The sequence below is a fragment of the Drosophila serrata genome, unplaced genomic scaffold (genome assembly GCF_035046125.1).
Source record: "Drosophila serrata isolate PLE 108 unplaced genomic scaffold, ASM3504612v1 contig_217, whole genome shotgun sequence".
Lineage (NCBI taxonomy): Eukaryota > Metazoa > Arthropoda > Insecta > Diptera > Drosophilidae > Drosophila > Drosophila serrata.
In genome coordinates, this window is record NW_028257115.1 from 1,878,877 (window position 1) to 1,899,454 (window position 20,578).

Genomic DNA, 20,578 nt, shown 5'->3' on the forward strand with positions numbered 1-20,578 from the left:
GAGATTTGAAAATTGGAAAATTGCGATGATGAAATTCAATTGAATTGTTTTTTTTGAGAAATTTGCATTCGTTGGACATACCACACCGGACCTCTTACTAATCCGTTTTTTATTTTGAAATCATTCCGGTTGAAATTTTTTAAGAAATTTACTAATATTTAATGTTTCTTTGGGTTCATTAATTCCCAAACTTAATCAGTATTCATTTGAGTATCCATTTATTATTTGCATTTCATTATATAAAGTTATTTTTATATGTTTTTATTGGATGCTTATGATGATTTTTTATCATTTAAGTTAAGTTAATATTTATTTGTACATATATCCAAACTATTCAGAAATCGTAACTATGTGATTAGGAATTATTTTAAGAATCGACTAATCCCCCAACTACATCAAAGATAAAACCTCTTTATCGTCTATATATGTTTATCTGTAAACTGAAATTAGGCACCAAATGCATCGATCCCAATACCGGTTTAATATATTTTAAATACGATTTCGGCTACGAATTTGGCATCCTGTTTCCCGGCGAGGGTCACAAGTTCGTCAGTAGCCAGTGGAATAGTAATAGCAGCGGCAGTAATGCCTCTAAGCCCATTCAAAACGGACGCCACTCCCCATATCCCCTGAAATTGGCGCCGGGCAACAATGAGTTGGTCATACCCGTTCAGCACGAAAGATCCTCGCACGGATATAGTTCCGATAATGAGATCCAACGCAGGAGTCAGTCGGCTAGGAACTGGTCAAGTGGCAGGCCGATGGCCCCGCGTAGTGCCACCAGCAGCCAGCAGAAGCGATACAGCCTGCCCAGCTGTCACAGCCTCGACATCCATCTGGATCGACTCCATGCCCAGGCACCGCGCCTGCCGCCGGATCAGATGGTAGGTACTGAAGCACAAAACATACGGAGGCTGTTGTCACCAGATGAAAGCCATCAATCACAACGGCTTAACACGCAATCTCTCAATCGCTATATCGATGTTGTCAATTAGTCTAGGACATGTTGCTGTTGTGCCCGCCAAAAAAAATCATTGAAAGCGCCAGGAGATATAAGCTGGGAATCTATTAAAATGTTCTTGACCAGAAAGATTATTTCTATCTTTATTTCAAAAAACCTCACTGTCTTATCCAGTTTATATCTTTTGTGGCCATCGTGGCTTTGTGTCCTTGTGATTAACCCGCCCCAAAAAAACCTCATCGGCATTATATTAAGTGTATATATATCAGGCTCTATTATAATCCCAACTCAAAAAAAAAGCATGATATACATATGATAAAGTTATTATCTAAAAAAAATCCCTGCTCGCTGTTGCCTTGCTCGTTTTTTACTTTTTGTTTTTGCATGAAAAGTTTGTTTTGCGTGTTTAAACTTTAAAGTGAATCCGTATCGTATATAAGTGTTTGTGTTCTGTGCTGCTTGCCGCGTGCTAATCCCACTAATGGAAGCGCTTTTGAAAACGCTGAGCCAGAGATTCTAATGGTTTCTCCACACCACTCCACTCTCTTCAAAAAACAACTCCTAACTGGGCCCACTCAGTGCCGGAACTGCCCAATACGGAACCCGTCAATGCGCATTTGAATCGCGATGAGCTGGCACAAAGGCAGCCATTATTCATAACGGTAAGCCGAGTCATTAACCCCCAAACCACGGTAACTAAAACCCGTAAATCTCTCTCTCTCTCTCTGTGTCTGTCTCTCTCCTCTGAACCACTAATCCTCCTCGATGGAGACAGCCACTGAAAGACATCGCTGTGGGCGTGGGTGGAACGGCGCGCTTCGAGTGCATTGTGCAGGCGCATCCGCAGCCGCAGGTCAACTGGACGCACAATGGCGGTCAGCTGGAGTCCGGCAGTCGGCATTGCATTGAGTACCGGAACGGCGTGTGCCGGCTAACACTGCCGCAGGCCTATCCGGGTGAGTAACTGAACAGTTATGTGGCCAGTCAGGTCAACCAAAACATTTACACGGAACAAAATTATAGGAGAGAATGATTTTACAGAGTTTATTTAAGTTGAAAAGAGGTTTAAGGATCATTTTTACAATATTAAAAATAAAATTTTTAACAAAAGAAGCTAACTTTCAGAAGGCGTAGTGCGTATACCTTTCAAGTTACTTATAGGATCATGGATCAAAATTAGATTATTGATTAAGAGTTTCATGGCAAATATAAAATTACATGACTTTTGTCCATCCGTAGGCTTTTTGGCCTTCGTATACCACCAAGAAAACCTAAAATATGTGTATTTTAGGTATATAAAATCTATATTTTAATATGCAAATTTTTTGCGGTTAAATTAAAGAATTTAAAATATCATAACTAAGCCAAAAATGCATTAATTTCAATTAAAACAACTGTTCTGTGCTAGTTTTTATTGGGCTAACAAATCTGCATACTGAGTTTTAAAATTTAAAAACTAAAAATTTTTGCCAATTTTTTACATACTGAAACACATTTTAAATTTAAAAAAAAATGAAAAAAAAAAATCGAAAAATATGAATTTTGACTAAACATAGCTAGATCGGTTCAACTTTTCGTGCTGATCAAGAATATATATGAAACATAGGGTCGGAAATGACTCCTTCACTGCTTTGGAAGCTTCTGACTAAAATTATAATAGCCTGTAAAGGAAATCGAAGTATAAATGACAATTTGGTCAATCAATCGAATAAAAATTAACCATAACTTGGTCAAAAATGCATTAATTTTGATTCGGAAAGCAGTGTTGAGTTAGTTTTTATTAGGATAATAAATCTACATACTCAATTTAAAATGTAAAAAAAAAATTTTTTTGTTCCCAGATTTTACAATTTTAACGATTGAAAATTCGGAAAATTTTTAAATTTTTTTTTCTTCTTCCGAAGCATGCTAAATCGATTCGCCTGTTGATGCTGATCAAGAATATATATGATTTATAGGGTCGGAAAAGACTCCTTCACTGCGTTTTAAGCTTCTGACTAAAATTATAATACCCGCAAGGGGTATTATCTTATTAATAATTATGTTACCTTTAACGTTTGATAAAAAGCGTCATTAAAAATCAAATTTTAAATTCTACCTACTAGATAAAAACTGCCTAGAACTCTTATTATAAGTATAGTTAACTCATTGATCAGGAGATTTAACAAATGGATTAAACTTGTCTTAGCTCAAACTTTCTGATTTTGTTCTGTGTAAAATCAAATCAACTAGGCTAGCTCATTAATCGTTTTACCTTCCTCTCTACCACTCTCTCCTCTCTCTCTCTCTCTTTCTCTATTTCCTCCTGGATTCATCCTTTGGCATCCTTTTGCAACCGAATGGAATGAAATGGTCTCGAATTCCGACAGATGACAACGGCAGCTATGCCTGCACCGCCATGAATCGTCTCGGTGCGGCCAGCACTAGCGGAAATTTGAATGTTTCGAGCACAAATCGTGGATTTAGATACTAAGCCTGTTGTTTAAATGCAACTATTATTATTATAATTATTATTATTTATTTTATGATTTGTTCAATGCCAAAGTTTCGCCTTATTGTGTGTATGTATGTATTCACTATGTCACTCATTTTGTCCCCATTGTTTTTACTCGGTTCAAAGTCCCCTAATTTACATGCATACAAACAAAGGAATATAGTATTACTTGTGTTTTTGTCGAAAGTCAAATAAAATAACTATGAAAACGAAAAACTTGAGGGTCTTTTAAAAAATGAAAAACAAATATTGTAATTGTAATACAATTTTCCGACTTTTCCGATCGTGAAAAACTTAACGAGTGGCGCTCTCTATGGGGAAAATCAGACATTCAGTTCGAAAAAGCTGAAAATTCGTTTTGGTTCGAAAAAGCTTTTCGAATACTCAGGCGTTAGATGGCGCCAAGTGATCACTGATCTCCGGAATCTTTAGAATCTTAAAAATAAATATTAATATTTTGTGCAACATTTGATTAATAATCTCCTGTGTGTTTCTATCAGCGTCATGCAAATGTTTACATTGAGTACAGAGATCCCTCAGATCTTTGAAAAATTATCTATAAGATAGATTTGGACATTAATTTTGGTGTGTACTTTGATCTTCCCCTCTCAAGATTAATTATTCTTTCAACGCATATTTTCGGGTCCGTCTTGTGAAAAGTTTTTAATTTCAAATAAACTAAATGAATTACAGAACTTTTAAATGCCATTTTGCCTTCCATTACTCATTGGTACATACATATTGTATAAATATTTGAACTAGGCCAAAAACTACATTTAAAATCGGGTCAGAAGATAATTCGAAGGAATCGAGAGCCATCCGCTAAACAAATGTTTGGATTTGTGTGTGGAATGAAGAAATGCTCTGTGTGTTGGCGGCTGACGGTTCGACTAAGATTCGCCTTGCTGCTCATAAATGATTTATTTGCGTTTTTTTTCGGCAAATGTTTATTTATCTAATTTTCCTTTTGGCCTTTTCTTTTTTGTCGCGATCGCTTGCCAAGATTCACAAGCTGTGAGCGAGCGAATCGTTAGCGAAAATGCTAGCAATTTTCGGCAATGACAGGGTGGAGGAAGGAAGGCTGCGAGGTAGGGAAATCGGACGGACATGATGCCAGACATAAACACTCTCCGCTGTCAAGGCATTGAGAACACACAGGCGGCCCAGCAGTATGTAGGCCTTTGAGAGTCCTTGACACTGACACCAAACCCCACAAAAGTCAGAATAGAAGAAGGCAGGCAGGCAGGCTGGCAGTGTTGCCAAACAATTAATCACCCAAAAGTAGCTATAAAAAGTTTTAAGGGTTATCAGTGAAGGGAGTAAGATTCATCTGGGTTGAAATTATGCAAAGAAGATATTACGTTACTTACCTTTGTTACTTAAATAATTTGCTTTAAAATCGTAGGCAAATCTATGTAAAACTATATATATTTTTAGGGGAAGATAAACTGCAAAATCTAAAACAAAACAAAAAACAATAAAGGAAATTAACTTCGAGAAATAAAAATTTATAGTTCCAGTCAGTTTGCAATTGAATTAATGGATTGAAACAGAATTCGATCATAACCAAGCAATTAAAATGTTGCATTCTTTGAATCCATATTTATTGATATATGTATTTAGATGACAGTTTTTTCGACAATTCAATGTTTAAAAAACTCCTAACTAAGCCAAAAATGCTTTAAATTTTATTCGGAATGCATTCCTATCTTAGTTTTTAACAAGCTAATAAATCTGCATACTCATTTAAAAATTAAAAAAAAATGCAATTTTTTATCAATTTTATTTTTTACGATGTTAAATTTTGTAAAAAATTAAAAAAAAATTTCTTTCTTTCGGAGATGGCTCAATCGATTCGCCTGTTGATGCTAATCAAGAATATATATGAAACATAGGGTCGGAAATGACTCTTTCAGTGCTTGGGAAGCTTCTGATTAAAATTATAATACCCTGTAACGGAAACCGAAGTATCTATGACAATTCGGTCAATTTATCGAATCAAAAATTAATCATAACTTTGTCAAAAATACATTAATTTTGATTCGGAAAGCGATGTTGTGTTAGTTTTTGTTAGGGTAATAAATTTGCATACTCAGTTTAAAATGTAAAAAAATTAAATTTTTCTTCCCAAATTTTAACAATTTTAACGATTGAAAAATTTGAAAATTTTTTGAATTTATTTTTCTTCTTCTGAAGCATGCATGATCGACTCGCCTGTTGATGCTGATCAAGAATATATATGATTTATAGGGTCGGAAATGACTCCTTCACTTAATTTGAAGCTTCTGACTAAAGGTATAACAATAATATTTCATAATTTTCTAAATTTTCCCAATAGGTTCCTATTCCTAATAAAACTCTGAAGAACGCCAGAATATAGCATATCCCATCCCATCATCTCTAGTACTTCCCTGACAATGTTCCACTTTGGGACATATGACACACTTCTGTCGATGATTAGGCTCTAGTTGCTGGGTGGGTGGCCCTTGCCCGATGACTGCTTTTATAGCCAAGGCCGACCGCCCCTCCGCCCCTCCGCCTGCCAATCTGCCAATTCTAATTGCGTGCTTAGTGGCTGGCCAAAGTGTTCGTTCGAGTCATTAGGCAGCGGTCCAAGAAACAAATTAGACGCTACTCACAGCATCCAAATGCAAACACTCGTGAGTCATTTGCAGTGCTCAGTGCAGCGTTTACAATCATTTCATTGAAATCACATTTTGAATGGGAGCATATGGCCCGATCCTTGCACCTTAATGATTCATGAAATTGTTTTCTCGCACCCAATAAAACGCTGTCATTAATATTATGAAACTTTTTGTCAAAATAAAATTTGAAAAACGTAAAGAAATGAAAAGAAAATGGCGTGAGAAACATGAAAAACATTTCGCGTGTGGCAAAACCTAAATATTTGGACCGTGTCCGGCCTTGTTCGTTTTTTTTGGCTTTCATTCTATATATTATATATTTGTATAGATATTTGCACATTTGCAAAATTTCACTGGCTATATCGAGTGGCACAGCAAATGTTTTGCTCAGTGCGTTATGGCAAATGTTAGTCCAACAAATTCCAATACTCGAAAAAGGCCAAACTTATTGGTTTGAATACGATTTCGAATCTGCCTGGATTTTTGGCCAAGAGAGTGTGCCAAAAAACAAAAATGTGTCCCCTTTTGAAAAGAAGGAAAATTTTGTAAATTTTTCTACGATGAATCTTTTCCGCAGCAGCACAAACATTCGCATTATGGTTTCTTTTCCCTGTTCTCCCTTGTCTATCTTGGTGTTTTTCTAAATTAATTGGGTAATTTTCTAAAAATACCAAATGAACTCAGCACCGCAACAAGTCACAAAACACATACATACAATATTTTCTTGCCACTTTAAATATTTCGTTAATATTTTCCAACATTTCGTTGGGTTTCCTTCTTTCTGGCTTTCTTTGTTTTGTTCCCAGAGTGAGTTTTAGTTGGTGCGTGGGGATGAGGAAACGTTTTCGTGATCCATTAGATGGGCATTTCTTTGGGATCCAAGTTGAGTGGTTTATTATGACGAATCAGATTGGTCAACATGACTAAGGCGTGGTCAATAATTTTCAATTTAATTAATTAATTTTCTAAATAAATGGGTCATTTTATTAGCTAAAAGTATTGCGATTTACTGAACATTTCCCAAAACCCATTACATACGTTGTAGCGCAGGATATATAGACACCATTATTTGCTTCAAATAATTTCTATATTAATTCTGACAGATAATTTTTGCTTGGCCGGTCGCGCACTTGCCACATATAAATTTTAATAATACTATTTCCGCTTTGGTTTTTCGGTATTATAATATATATAAAAGGGGCTGCGACGACAATCTATAGACCGAATAAATACATATACATACATCTTTATAAACTGGATAAGAGCCAACAGCATTCGAATCGGATACTATAAAGTAGTTGGTTGCCTCGTAAAATTGTTTTCCTCACACCCACGACGACGAAGGGTAATAAACCAGCAGCAGTTCGAAATCCGAAAGGAATTGGCCCAAAACTGCGCAGATGTTCGCATTGCTAAGAAGCATTTAGCACTTCAGTTTCGCCCAGCAAACATGAAAATATTTTCTAATGTCTATATAACATGGCATAGATTTTATTTAATTGGGCGCAACAAAGAGGAACTATGGCGCCGAATAATAAGAATCAAGAACGAAATACCAAAAAACCAAACCAAGAGCCACGCAAAATTCAGTTGCATAATCCCCGATGACAGGCAGCGCCTCATCCTCAACCGAAAATACTAAGGAATGGCATGGGGAATGGGATGCGAGCATCCGTGCTGCCACGCGTTGTTGACCCTGCCACAAGTCACTCACTCTCTAGAGGCATACCCCGGCAGCAAACATATTTATTTATTTATATATTTATACACGCACGCTGTAAATTAGCGAACAAAATAGCGTACAAAACGCAGACAATAGCGGGTAACATGGTGAGTGCAGCCAGCGGGTTTCTGCTGAAAATCGGGGCCAAGATTTTAGCATAAACACGAATTCCGCTAATTGCCAGAAAGGCGCTAGAATTTAATTGTTTTCAGCTAATTGAGCAGGAATATAAAAACGCAGCAAGTGCAGCTATAAAAACCACAGATCCCAATCATTTCCGCATTTCTAAATTGCTGAAAACTCTCTTTTTGTTACACGGTAAAAAATTAGAAAGCGAGATAAATTATTAAACAATTAAAAATTTAACTACGAATTACTTTTCTAAATGAGCAATTACTTAAAAGTTCTTACAAATGGTTAATAATAATATTTCAAAATTTATTTTATTATTAAATCATCTTTATATCATCTTTTTATCAAAAAAATATGTCAAGCATATCAAGAAGAAGGCCTTCTTCCTTACTTTAATACTTAATTAATAAATTTTCCTTTCACTACTCTCTCTCTGTACACAGATCAAGGCACTCAAACAGATTGTTTGCTAATAACCGAAGAGGAACCGGCAACGGAGACCCACACACCCCATGAACAGCGCCTTCTGGATAATGGTGTCAATAAAACGCCTTTACGTAAATCAGCTTCTTTCTCCTCCTCGTCGACCAGTTCGCCGGCCAGTTCCTCATTGGGATCGGCCACATCGACCATGTCGTTGCGCTCCTCAACGCCCCTAAGGAGCAATCATTCCCACTCGAGTCGAGCTCTCCGGAGTGACACGATCAACACGTTCCAGAAGTGGGAGACCACGATTGAATCCATCAGCTATGTGAGCACCAAAACTGTTTCAATCTCCGATTTCAATCAGGAACCTCAGCTACGCGAGCAAACAGGTAAATCACTAAACAATACTAGAAAATTTATTAGCATTTTCTTTCGTTTGGTTTACATCACATATTTACATCCCAAATGTGTTGTTTCCATTCACATGAGCAATGAATCCCCATAATTAATCATTTGGCTAAATGCATCATTTCTGATCCTCAAGCGATCTGGAAAATTGCTAACTACAAAACGGGCTGTACCGATCTCTCAATCGCAATCTCTTGCATCTACCATATGCCATGTCACGCAATCCATATAGACATTTTTCGAATATCTTTGAGGTACCGCATGTAAAATCACTAAATATAGATTACAGCCACCGCGCTCGCTCTGCACCGCATTGCAACTTTCATTTGCCAGCAAAAAAAAGAAGGGGGATCGAGGCGGCATTGACTGCGACTCGTGTGTCTAATTGTATAAACAATTGATAGGAAAAACGCAGAAGAAGAAATATCAGAAATACTACTAAAAGATCGAAGTGGGGATGCTCTTTAAATTATGCAAAGTCCAAAAGATATACAACTAGCAAAATATCTTAAAATCATATCTGTTACTACAAATACTCATTAGATTTAAATAAGATAAACCTGCTTTAGTGTCAGATTTGTCTTGGCAAATTTTCAAGTAAATACAGACAACAAAATGATATAGTAATGACACCCGTTTGGAGGGATTAAGTCAACCACATTTGGACATTTTATACCTAAATTGCCGCTTGGCATGCAGTGCTCTTGGGGCGCAGTCGCCGCAACATCGCAGTCGTCGTCGTCGACGTTTCGTTTCGGTTTTATGGTTTTGCTGAATGCCCCAAGACCGGGACTGGGGAGTCTTGAAAAAGTCTTGGGGATTGAGAGCGAAATTCGATGCCAAAACGAGACTACTCTGCGGCAGTGCAGCCTCTGGTGCACCGCCCTGAGATCTGCTTATGCGACTCATTACATCTGGGGCTGCCGCACCAAAGGGACATGGGATTGGCTTTAGCTTTGCTTGGGGTCGCCGGCTTTGCTGGGGGGAGGGGCTGGGGACGCTTGCATTCACTATATAAACATAAGTATTTTTATATCCATCATTCTCGCTGCCTGTTGCATGTGCATGCCTTAAGTGTCAACTCTCATCCAGCATCTGTTCCACCATCCTTTGATGTTGTGTGCCCAACGATCGTTAATTGAACCCGAATTCTTATCTCGTTCGCAGTAAATTGAAGGCATCGCCCGAGGAGAGCCAAACTAATTTTTGAGCTAATCTAAATCCAACTAAAAACCTACTACAGTTGCCTTATTACTATATATATATGTGTATATGTACTAAACAATTAATCATACTAATTAAAGAGAAGTGAAATGTTTACGTCTTGTGTGTTGATGTGTTTGCTGGCACATTCTCTGGCCGTGACATAATTGGGCGAATATTTTTGCACAGAGCATCTCCGATACGATACAGATACAGGCTGGACAGATAGATAAGTGCGGTTAATCTTACAGAGAGCAGCTGCCAAGCGGAGAGATGTGCACGGGGATAAAATATGATTAAAGATCAAGTTGATATCTTAGAGATAAATGAGAACAATTTTTTTAAATTTTAATTGACTTATTTTAGGGTGTGAAACTTAATAAAAGGAACACAAAGCTTTTACAACAAACCTTAATTAACTTGAGAACTATTGTTAATGGCCAAAACACCAATATTTGGTACTACGAAGGATCCAAAGAGTAAATAGGTCATTTAACGCTTGAACCACTTGGGAAATTTAATTGTTTAATTGAATTTTGAAAGATGCAATGTTTTTTTAATCCAGGCAATGTTGAACTACTTTGTATTTATAGGGTCATGGTCAGTTTTGTTTATATATTCATTTTATGAAGTGAATAATATTTTCTAAAAGTAATATTTGAAACTAGGAATGCCTTTTCAGGCACCGATCAAGAAAATAATGCATTCCCCTTTAGATAATAAATAATTGTTATATCCCATATTTTTCCCAAGTGTAATATTAATTTTCATAGCGCATCGCTAACAACAAACACAAACTCTTTGCAATCTGCCTTGCAGAACCGGCTAACTGTTACTCCTGTTGTTGTTTTAGTGGCTCTTTTAGCCACGTTTTAGCTTCGAAGAAAGCTAGTTGTGATGCGTGTTGCCTGGCTTTTTGCTCCTCTTACCAGCCACCGGCTTATCTCTGTCTCAGCCACTTTAATGGTTGTTGTAGATACATTTGTATCTCGACGGTGACAGTCGAAACTTTGCCGTCGCTGCGCCTGGCTGCCTCGCATTTTCAACTGCCAAGAATCAACTTTTTGCCGAGTCTGTAATTTAATGAGTGATTCTGTAACTGTGTTGCAGTCGCCGGTCCATGTTAACAATTAACAATTTGTGCACACAATAAAAAACAATATTGCATGACCATTGCAAACCAGGTTGCCGTATACAGCATATAGTAGTGATGACTGCCTTGGGGCGGCTGTGGCTCCTCGCCATAAAAGGCCAAAGCCAACTGGCTTTTTAGGTGCAATTTGTATTTGAGCATTTTTCTGAAATGGCTAAAAATGAAATAGAAAGTTGCGACATTTTTTCCCTGCCAATTGGTCACTGAAAAAACCACATCACATCTCTGATGCTGTTGCTGTTGCCGTTGCTGATGATTAAGACACCAAATGAATAATCAAGTTATATGTATCAAACGGCGGACGAGCCAAATTTTATACATATCTCTCTATACATCTATGTGGTTTTAATTTTAGACAAACAAAATAAATTATGTGGAAAATGTGAAAAAAATCGAGGCAAAGTGACCAGTGCCAACCACACGGTCCACAATCCCCCTTAAGCCTTTAATTATATTGTGCAAAGTTTAATTCCATGAATCGATTGCAGCCTGAATTCACACATATTTATTTGTGCAAGATAAACTGTGATGGACACATCCTATTATTTATGTCGAAACAGAAGGCCGACATAAGGAGCGGATCTATCGGTGCACGGATAGCTGGAATCAATAGATACACGGGATCTGTGCCGTGTGTATGCATATGCATCAGACTCTAATAGTATCTAGAATTTCTCTGGGAAGACTTCGTTCATCGTTCTTGCTTTCTTAGTTTTCGATTTTGGTGCACACAATGTTGAAAAATACGTGTCAAAAATAAATCCCCATATATTTTTAGCCAACTTACTCAAAACCCGAACGAACACTTTTCGAAATTCAAAAGGAGAGTATCTGAGAGAAGGAGCTGCGAGAGATTCCCAAGATATACTCCCCGTAGAGATCTTCAACGATCAGAGCTTTTCTCTCTTTTTGGTAAGCCAAGGCAAATTGGTGTGTCTCCTGGGGATCAATGTTTATAAAGCTACCAAAAAAATATACTAGAAAAGCAGTAAGGAATTAAGATTATATCTGTAATAAAAGACATCCTCCATTCAAAAATCTTTGAAAATTATTATTTGTTTTGAAGACTTTTATCTGTGAGATAATTTACGTCACTGAATAAAAAACTATGATTAAACTATCTTAAATTAATCTGAAACTCATCAATTTTAAGAGGCTTACAAAACAAGAGGCTTAAAACGATTTTCTTGCATTTAATCACAATAAATAAACCACCTTTTCCGGTCTTAAATGCCCCACACTGACGTGTGTAGTGCATCCATCGCTCCCAGAGTATTTTCCCACAACAACAACAACCTTCAGATTGGTCCGATGAAAATGCAAAAATATCTCATGTGGAGCACACACCGATGATCATTTGGTGCTCCTCGGCTCTCTCGGCAGGAGATCGTGTGGATTCGGTTGGAGATCGTCACAGATCGGATGAAATCGTGTGTGCAGGCATAGCTACTTGATCACATTCTCTGCGAGATTTTGTCATTCTTCGCTCGCACCTCACAAACGATCGACGTCTTGGTTTCAGTCTCGGGGATTATGACTTGAAACAGTTTGAAAATAGATATTTTTTAAAAGAATATACATATATCTATATCTAAAGCACCATACGATACAGATATATGTATACGTCTGCAACCATTTCGTTCGCCTAGAGTCCCGCACACGAAAGTATATATATATAGAACGTCGAAAGGATAACGCAATTTCGAGTAAGGATCCTATCAAAAAAGTGTAAAAGATATAAGCAAAAGTCCTAAAGGAATTGTGAAAAAACAGTTGGAGGCGACAAAATAGTGTTCATGAAAATTTTCTCTGGTTACGAAACCACTTCGAGAAAAAATGCCGAAAGAATTTTTCAGTGCGCTAAATATCTAAAAATATAACCACCGATCGGGTGCTTCGTTTCGGATTCGGATTCGGATCGGATGGGATCGGTTCTTCGTGGGTCCGCACCCAATTCACCGAATGGACTGTGAAATCGTGTGCAAACAGATATCGATCGAGCAATCTATATATACATATAGATATATATGCTAGAGCCTGCATATATCGAGTGAATGTGCATTATCCTGGCTGCCGCTGATCCTCGCAAGGATTACACGCTGAAAAAGCTTAAGTAGTGACCCGAATATTGTGAATATCGTTGGGTTTTCCTGCAAGAAGGTTTTCCTATAGGAGAAAACCAGAAAATAAAGTTTATTAATAGCACCGTGAAAAATAAGAAGCTACCACCGACTGTGTGTTTGAGAGAGTGTGTGTGTGTGTGTGTGTGTGAGGAGAGTGTGTGTAGTGTGAGTGCGTATCATCGTCGGTGTGTCGCAGTGAAATATATTTTTTCGAGGCTAAAAATAGTTGAAAAATGCCTCTCTCGCAGGCAAAGAATATGAAAATGAATATATGAAGAAGGATGGCTGATAATGATCATCAGCTCAGATCGCCGATCTCGTCTGATTTATATCTAAAAACCATAGCATCGAAAAAGAAAATTCAAAGTGTGTCAGCGCAGCCAGTGAGCGATAAAACAAAATATTTGTGACAGCCAAACATGAAAGTAAATCAAGTTGAATAATATCACTAAAACCGTCAGAGAAAAACCACAAATGTTTGCCAAAACCCAAAATTATTGTGATAATGTGTGTGTGTTCAATTTCAAATTGTGAAAATGTATAAAAATTAATGCGAATTCTCGTATCTTCTATCCCATGCTTTTGCCCCTGTGTGTTTAATTTCAGCGATTTAAAGAAGCGACCAAAGAGAGAGATATATAAATATATATAGAAGTATATCAAGTGAAGAAGCAAATCAAAGAAAGAGTGATCGCGAGGTGTTCAATTCTACAGTGCAGTTCATTCTGCAGCGATTTGGTTGTCATTTTAAATGATATATAGTGATATATAACGCATCAAAATGCAACGACAAAATCCGAACCCGTACCAGCAGCAGCAACAACAGCAGCAGCAGCAGCAACAGCAGCAGCAGGTGCAGCAGTACTCCACGCAGGAGTACTCGCACTCTAGCCAGGAGCAGCACCAGCAGCAAAGGATTAGCCGCACCGAGCAGCACGTCCAGCGCAGCCAAATTACCACCCAACGGCAAGGTCAGTCATCGTCCTCGTTCTCTGTCCAAGCCACAGCCAAAGCCACGTCCACGTCCTTAGTCATTTGCTTCCTCGTCAAATCTCAGGGGAAGTTTGCCCGGGGCTCGGTGGGGTTCACACCGTGGATTTAGAATCCCCACTGTCCCCAAGCAATTCCCGCTGAATTGCCGAAGGATCCAGGATAATGCTTTTCATCATTCCGCTGCTTGTCGTTTCATCAAAAAATATGTGGCCTTGAAATCATTACTTGCCTGAATCATAGTTGGGAAAACCACAAAATTTAAAGAATTTTTTCTGAGCCTTGGAAAATAAATAAAAGAAGTAACTGTGACTTTTCTTAGCCTTGGATAAGTTTTCGTTGATTATGAACATTTTAGTCAAAACTTTCTGGCATAAAAAATACAGAATTTTTTTATCAGTAAAGTATTGAATGAAAAGAAAAAAACATTTAAACTCTTGATTGCTTTATCTGCATGGAAAGTTACTTTAGATAAGGTCAAATGATTGGCTAAAACTAAACGTAAAAGATATTTCGTATTATCATAAAAAAACATAAGATAACGTCTGTCTGATATTTAACGTGTCTGTTTAGAGGTGTTGGTTTAGAAACATTCCATAACTCTATTGTCTCCTAGATTTATCTAGATTCCTGTTTCACTTCTTTTGGGCAAATTATTATCAGTTATTATAAGTTTAAGCATTAAAATGAGTACAATAATCAGACTTGGCTTAAATAGGTCCCCAAACTCTATAATTTTTAACAAGAAAAATAAATAAGAATCTTAATAAATTTAAATGTAAATAACTATAGATTTCTAGAATATTGAATGTTATATTCCTATATGTAGTAATTGTCAGATTGAATTTACGCCATTTAGGATAAAATCCATAAAACTAGTAACAAGAGTTTTTAAGTTTCTTGGCAGATGTTTTTAAGAGAACAGCTTCATAATATTACTAAGAACTGTAAGAAGTACTTCTGCCAGATTTATAGTAATTAAGAACTCCCTTGAGTGCTTAAGTTCCCTTTCTTTAAATCAAGCTATCATCTGTGGGTACCTACACGTTTACAAGTTGTCTATATAAACAAATATTATTAGTTCTTTCTAAGGAAGTAAAGTAAACTTCCGAATCACATTTGTTTCTTTATAGTTTCCCAAAGTCAGTTTATTTCCAAATCAACGATCATGTAAACTTTGTCTAGCCTTGAAAAGATTTTTTTCACTATAAACAAATACATTAATTAATTAACTTCAATGAAGAATAGGATTTATCTACTCTTCCATGTTTGTTCTATAATTGAAAGATTCACATTTATAAATGAGAAAAACAAATAATATCTGTCGAATTTGACATTGAGCTTACCAGAAATCAGCTTTTAAACAATAACAGGAACAATAATAAGAATAACAAGGAAGAGGAATAATCAAAATCCTTTTTTGCGAATGAAATATACCCGTTTTTAGCTTTCGGATCATAATTCACGGAAAATCTGTTTTATACCTCTTAATAAATATATCAGAATCAACCCAACAGATAAATATAAATATGGCGGAAAATTAAATATCAAAAGAGGATTATTCACATAATTATACACATTAGTTTTTATTATTTTCTGGCTGATGATGATGTGTCGGCGCACATGTGTCACCATTAAAAATTCAAAAATCAAAAATAAATTCGTCCCGCAGCAGCAAACATAAAAATACTATATATATTCATGTGTCAACTTATGTTTCATCATTTAAATCTTAATTGATGAGCACAGCCAAAAAGTTGGTCTATTTATAAGTTTATCTATTCATCTCCCACGACTGCACTGACATACTTATACGCAGAACGTACTATATATAATCCGTATAAGAGTTCTGGTGCCCTGCACTTTGTTTACATTTCTCCTAGCTGAGAGATGAGAGAATGTGATGGGAATTCTCTTATACCAAAACCCGAAGATGATCACCCGAAGATAAAGACACGAAGCTAACAAGCATGCGTGAGAGAATACATAGAGAGAGCGAAGAAAGAAAGAGGCAGAGAAGAAAAGAAAGCAAACAGAGAAAAGCGGTCAGCTGATTTACATATTTGTTTATCTTCCGATCAGCTGTGCCTCGGAAGTCGACAACCTATTTGTACGTTACGTTAATGACACACTTCTGGCGATTCAATTGATAAACAAACGCCTATATTACGTATACGCCAGGTATACAGATGCGAGTATAGATATAGATCTCTAGAGGTGTTTACTCTCAGAAGATTACAAACTATAAATAGTTTGGTAAGCGTGCCAACTAAAAATACTAATCAATGATAAAACAATTTTTAGTCAAGGTTCAAGAGTTGACTCACAAGGTTTTGAGCTATTTTAAATTAAGTTTATTTGAGTTTAGATAAATATAAATAGAAACTTGAAGATAAATAGAAGTGTGACACAAAATGTAAACAAAGAACCTTGGTGTTTAAGGTATAGTTTAGAGGAATTTATCGACAATTAGAAATAAATTTAAGTATGAGAATTAATTTAAAGTATTTTTAATAATTTGTTCTGGAAATTTCAACAGAATCACTAGTAGCCTGGAGTATTCTGTCAAACGTGATGCATACGATTTTAATTACTTATGGTATTATTGAATACAAATTTATAATTCAATAAAACCCTTATTTATTTATATTAATAAATACAATACGTTTAGTAGTTAAGGTGCAATTTTGGGACTACCTTTTTTTATTTTTTAAAATGAGTTTATATAAATAAGAACTACTTTTGGTTCAGTTATAATTAAATGCACCTTTTTCGTTGACTCCCAAAGTCAGTAAGTGAGAAATAATAAACTTAGAAAGTAATGCAATGATTCACTATTTCATTTATTACAAAATTCGGGCAATTTTAATTTGTAGTTTCCCAAATATTAAAGGAATTATTATTCCACATTCATCTTCATTTCCGCTTTTATCACCTTCACAACATAATGATCCTAACGACAATTTCCAACCAATTTGAATTTACAGTGCAACAACTCCATGGTGGCAACATCGGTGGCGCCTATGTGCCCCCGGCGCTGACACACGTGTACGCCCAGGGTGACATATCGCCACCCGTGTTCGAGCAGATCTTCAAGAATGCTCGCTTCGCCCAGGGCGGCAATGCCCTGTTCGAGGGACGCCTGCGTGGCAACCCGAAGCCATTCGTGACCTGGACCCGGAAAGGCGCACCCCTTCTCGAGTCGCAGAAGTTCCGGATGAGCTACAACGAGGCCACCGGCGATGTGTCCCTGCTGATCAACCAGATCGGACCCGGGGACGAGGGCGAGTATACGTGCACGGCACGCAACCAGTACGGCGAGGCCATCTGCAGCGTCTACATCCAGCCGGAGGGCGCACCAATGCCCGCCCTGCAGCCCATCCAGAATCTGGAGAAGAACATCTACTCCAATGGGTATTCGTACACGTCCATCGAGGAGGAGTTCCGCGTGGATACCTTCGAGTACCGGCTGCTGCGTGAGGTCTCCTTCCGTGAGGCCATTACCCGTCGTTCCGGCTATGAGCAGGACTCGCAGCTCTCGCAGGAGCTGGACCGTAGCCAGGGTCCGGCGCAGGCACCGCAGATCTCGCAGAAGCCGCGCAGCTCCAAGCTGATCGAGGGCTCCGATGCCGTCTTTACGGCTCGTGTCGGTTCTAACCCGAAGCCCCGGCTCACCTGGTTCCATAATGGCCAGCGCCTGGTGGCCTCGCAGAAGTACGAGATCTCCTACTCCAGCGGAGTGGCCACTCTGCGTGTGAAGAACGCCACGGCTCGCGACGGCGGTCATTACACCCTGCTCGCCGAGAATCTGCAGGGCTGTGTGGTTTCATCCGCCGTGTTGGCCGTGGAACCAGCCGCGGAGACTGCCTACGAGCCCAAGCCCGTGGACATGATGGCCGAGCAACTGGAGGCGGGCAAGGCATTGCCCCCTGCCTTCGTGAAGGCTTTCGGAGACCGCGAGGTGACCGAGGGTCGTATGACCAGGTTCGACTGCCGTGTGACTGGCAATCCCTATCCCGAGGTCTTTTGGTTAATCAACGGACGCCAGGTTCGTGACGATGCCTCCCATAAGATCCTGGTCAATGAGTCCGGAAGCCATTCGCTGATGATCACCAATGTGACTCGTCTGGATTCCGGAGCTGTCCAGTGTCTGGCCCGCAACAAGGCCGGTGAGGTGGCCATCGAGGCGCATTTGAATGTGCTGGAGAAGGAGCAGGTTGTCGCACCACAATTTGTTCAACGCTTCAGCACCATGACTGTGCGCGAGGGTGAGCCCATCACGATGAGTGCCAATGCTATTGGCACACCTCAGCCACGCATCACCTGGCAAAAGGACGGCGTCCAGATCTCGTCTACCGCCGAGCGCTTCGTTGGCATCGACGGCGGCGCCACTTGCCTGGAGATTCCACGCGTCAAGGCCACCGATGCGGGTTGGTACCAGTGCACCGCCCAGAATATTGCCGGATCGACGGCCAATAGAGCCCGACTTTATGTCGAAGTGCCCAGGGAGGAGCCAAGCTACGAGCAGCGTCGTCTCAATCTCCCGAGACCAACGAAAGTCATCGAGCCAGAGTGAGTTTGGTACATTTTATAATTAAGTTTTAAGTTTAATCATTTCTGTGCCTTGCAGACCCATTCCTGGCCCTGAAATCATTTATCTGCGCCATGTAGAGCGCGCCAAACCCCATCTCCGCCCTGGCGAGGAAGACCGCGTCTATCCGCCACCGCAGTTCATTATCCCGCTGCAGAATGTGCAGCAAACCGAGGGTGGACGTGTCCACATGGAGGCACGCATCGAGCCCGTTGGCGACCCTACCATGGTCGTTGAGTGGTTCCTTAATGGACGCCCTCTGGCAGCCAGTAAGTTACTCATACACCTTTCAGAGAAAGCATGATTTATAATCTCCCATCTATTCACGCAGGTGCCCGCGCCACGTCCGTCTTCAAGTTCGGCTTTATTGCCCTGGATCTGCTGAGCATCATGGGCCATGATTCCGGCGAATACATGTGCCGCGTGAGCAATGCCAGCGGAGTGGCCGAATCCCGTGCCATTCTCTCCGTGGTGCAGCGTCCCTCCATTGAGCAATCATCGCAGAACCCGAATAGCTTGCAGTACATTAACCAGGTTGAGGATTACTCGCGCTACCAGCGCCAGGAGAGCTCGGAGGAGCAAATTAACCAGGCACCGCAGTTTATTCGCCCGCTCCGCGATCTCGGCGAGTTCGAGGAGGGCAAGAATGTGCACTTTGAGGCGCAGGTTACGCCCGTAAATGATCCCTCCATGCGCGTGGAGTGGTACAAGGATGGCCTGCCCATTACGGCCAGTTCCCGCATCACCGCCATTTTTAACTTTGGCTACGTCTCCCTGAACATTTTGCACCTCAGGGCTGAGGATGCAGGCACTTATACCGTGCGTGCGGTGAACCGTATTGGCGAGGCCATCAGCCAATCATCGATTCGTGTTCACTCGCGTTCTCAGGTCACTGCTGACCTGGGTATTCCCGAGCAGCAGCGGTATATCGAGAAGGTGGAGGAGCTGGAGGACTACCGTAAGTCCCAGCAGCGTCGTCATGTCCAGGAGGCGCCCGAGGCTATTGCTCCGCCTCAGTTTAAGACACCGATCCAAAACCAATTGGATCTGCGCGAGCACGCGCATGCGCACTTTGAGGCGCGTCTGGAACCCATCAATGATTCCACCATGCGTGTCGAGTGGCTGAAGGATGGACAACCCCTGGAGGCCAGTTCCAGGATCACCACGTACCACAACTTTGGATATGTGGCTCTGACCATCAAGCAGCTGACCATCTATGATGCCGGCACCTACACTTGCCGTGCCTACAATGCAATGGGACAGGACACTACCGTGGCCCAGCTGACGGTTATCTCTAAGAACGAGATTGTGTCCGAGTCGCAGCATCCAGGTGGTCTGCAGAAGATTCAACATCTGGAAGACTCATCCCGCTACGGTCGTCGCGAGGAGGAGGAGACCTATGTCACCCAGGCTCCGCGCTTCCTGGGTCCCCTGAAGGGTACCACCAAGATCCTCGAAGGACAGCGTGCCCATTTCGAGGCCCGCGTGGAACCCCAGAGTGATCTTGGTCTGCAGATCGAGTGGTACCACAACGGTCGTTCCATCACCGCAGCCAATCGCATCCAGACCTACTATGACTTTGGCTACGTCGCCCTCGATATCTCGCAGGTGCGCGCCGAAGATGCTGGCGTCTACCTTGTGGTGGCCAGGAACAAGCTAGGTGAAGCTCAGCAGCAAGCAACGATGATAGTGGAAAGTAAGTAGAACCAGAGGAAACATGATCTTATCC

At 39.9% G+C, this 20,578-nt stretch overlaps 2 protein-coding genes and 1 long non-coding RNA gene across 7 annotated transcripts in view; 2 read left to right on the forward strand and 1 right to left on the reverse strand.

The window, feature by feature from the left end:
* The window catches only part of zormin (spectrin and immunoglobulin domain-containing protein zormin), a 35,597-nt gene extending 31,926 nt beyond the window's left edge, over window positions 1-3,671 (forward strand). Inside the window, 4 exon segments of the mRNA XM_086829627.1 lie at window positions 451-888; window positions 1,541-1,623; window positions 1,737-1,917; window positions 3,331-3,671. Of these exon segments, the coding sequence (XP_086685753.1) occupies window positions 451-888; window positions 1,541-1,623; window positions 1,737-1,917; window positions 3,331-3,434 (806 nt within the window). The 3' untranslated portion in view covers window positions 3,435-3,671.
* The window catches only part of LOC147644210 (uncharacterized), a 229,456-nt gene that overhangs the window by 133,488 nt on the left and 75,390 nt on the right, over window positions 1-20,578 (reverse strand). For both annotated transcript variants that reach the window (XR_015270922.1, XR_015270923.1), the window contains exon 2: window positions 4,826-4,912. This is a non-coding gene — a long non-coding RNA (uncharacterized LOC147644210). The remainder of the gene's footprint in view (window positions 1-4,825; window positions 4,913-20,578) is intronic.
* The window catches only part of sls (sallimus), an 83,266-nt gene continuing 75,291 nt past the window's right edge, over window positions 12,604-20,578 (forward strand). For all 4 annotated transcript variants that reach the window (XM_086829617.1, XM_086829614.1, XM_086829615.1 and 1 more), the window contains exons 1-5: window positions 12,604-12,851; window positions 13,875-14,239; window positions 17,246-18,830; window positions 18,889-19,118; window positions 19,181-20,545. In XM_086829617.1, the coding sequence (XP_086685743.1) occupies window positions 14,050-14,239; window positions 17,246-18,830; window positions 18,889-19,118; window positions 19,181-20,545 (3,370 nt within the window). In that variant the 5' untranslated portion in view covers window positions 12,604-12,851; window positions 13,875-14,049. The remainder of the gene's footprint in view (window positions 12,852-13,874; window positions 14,240-17,245; window positions 18,831-18,888; window positions 19,119-19,180; window positions 20,546-20,578) is intronic.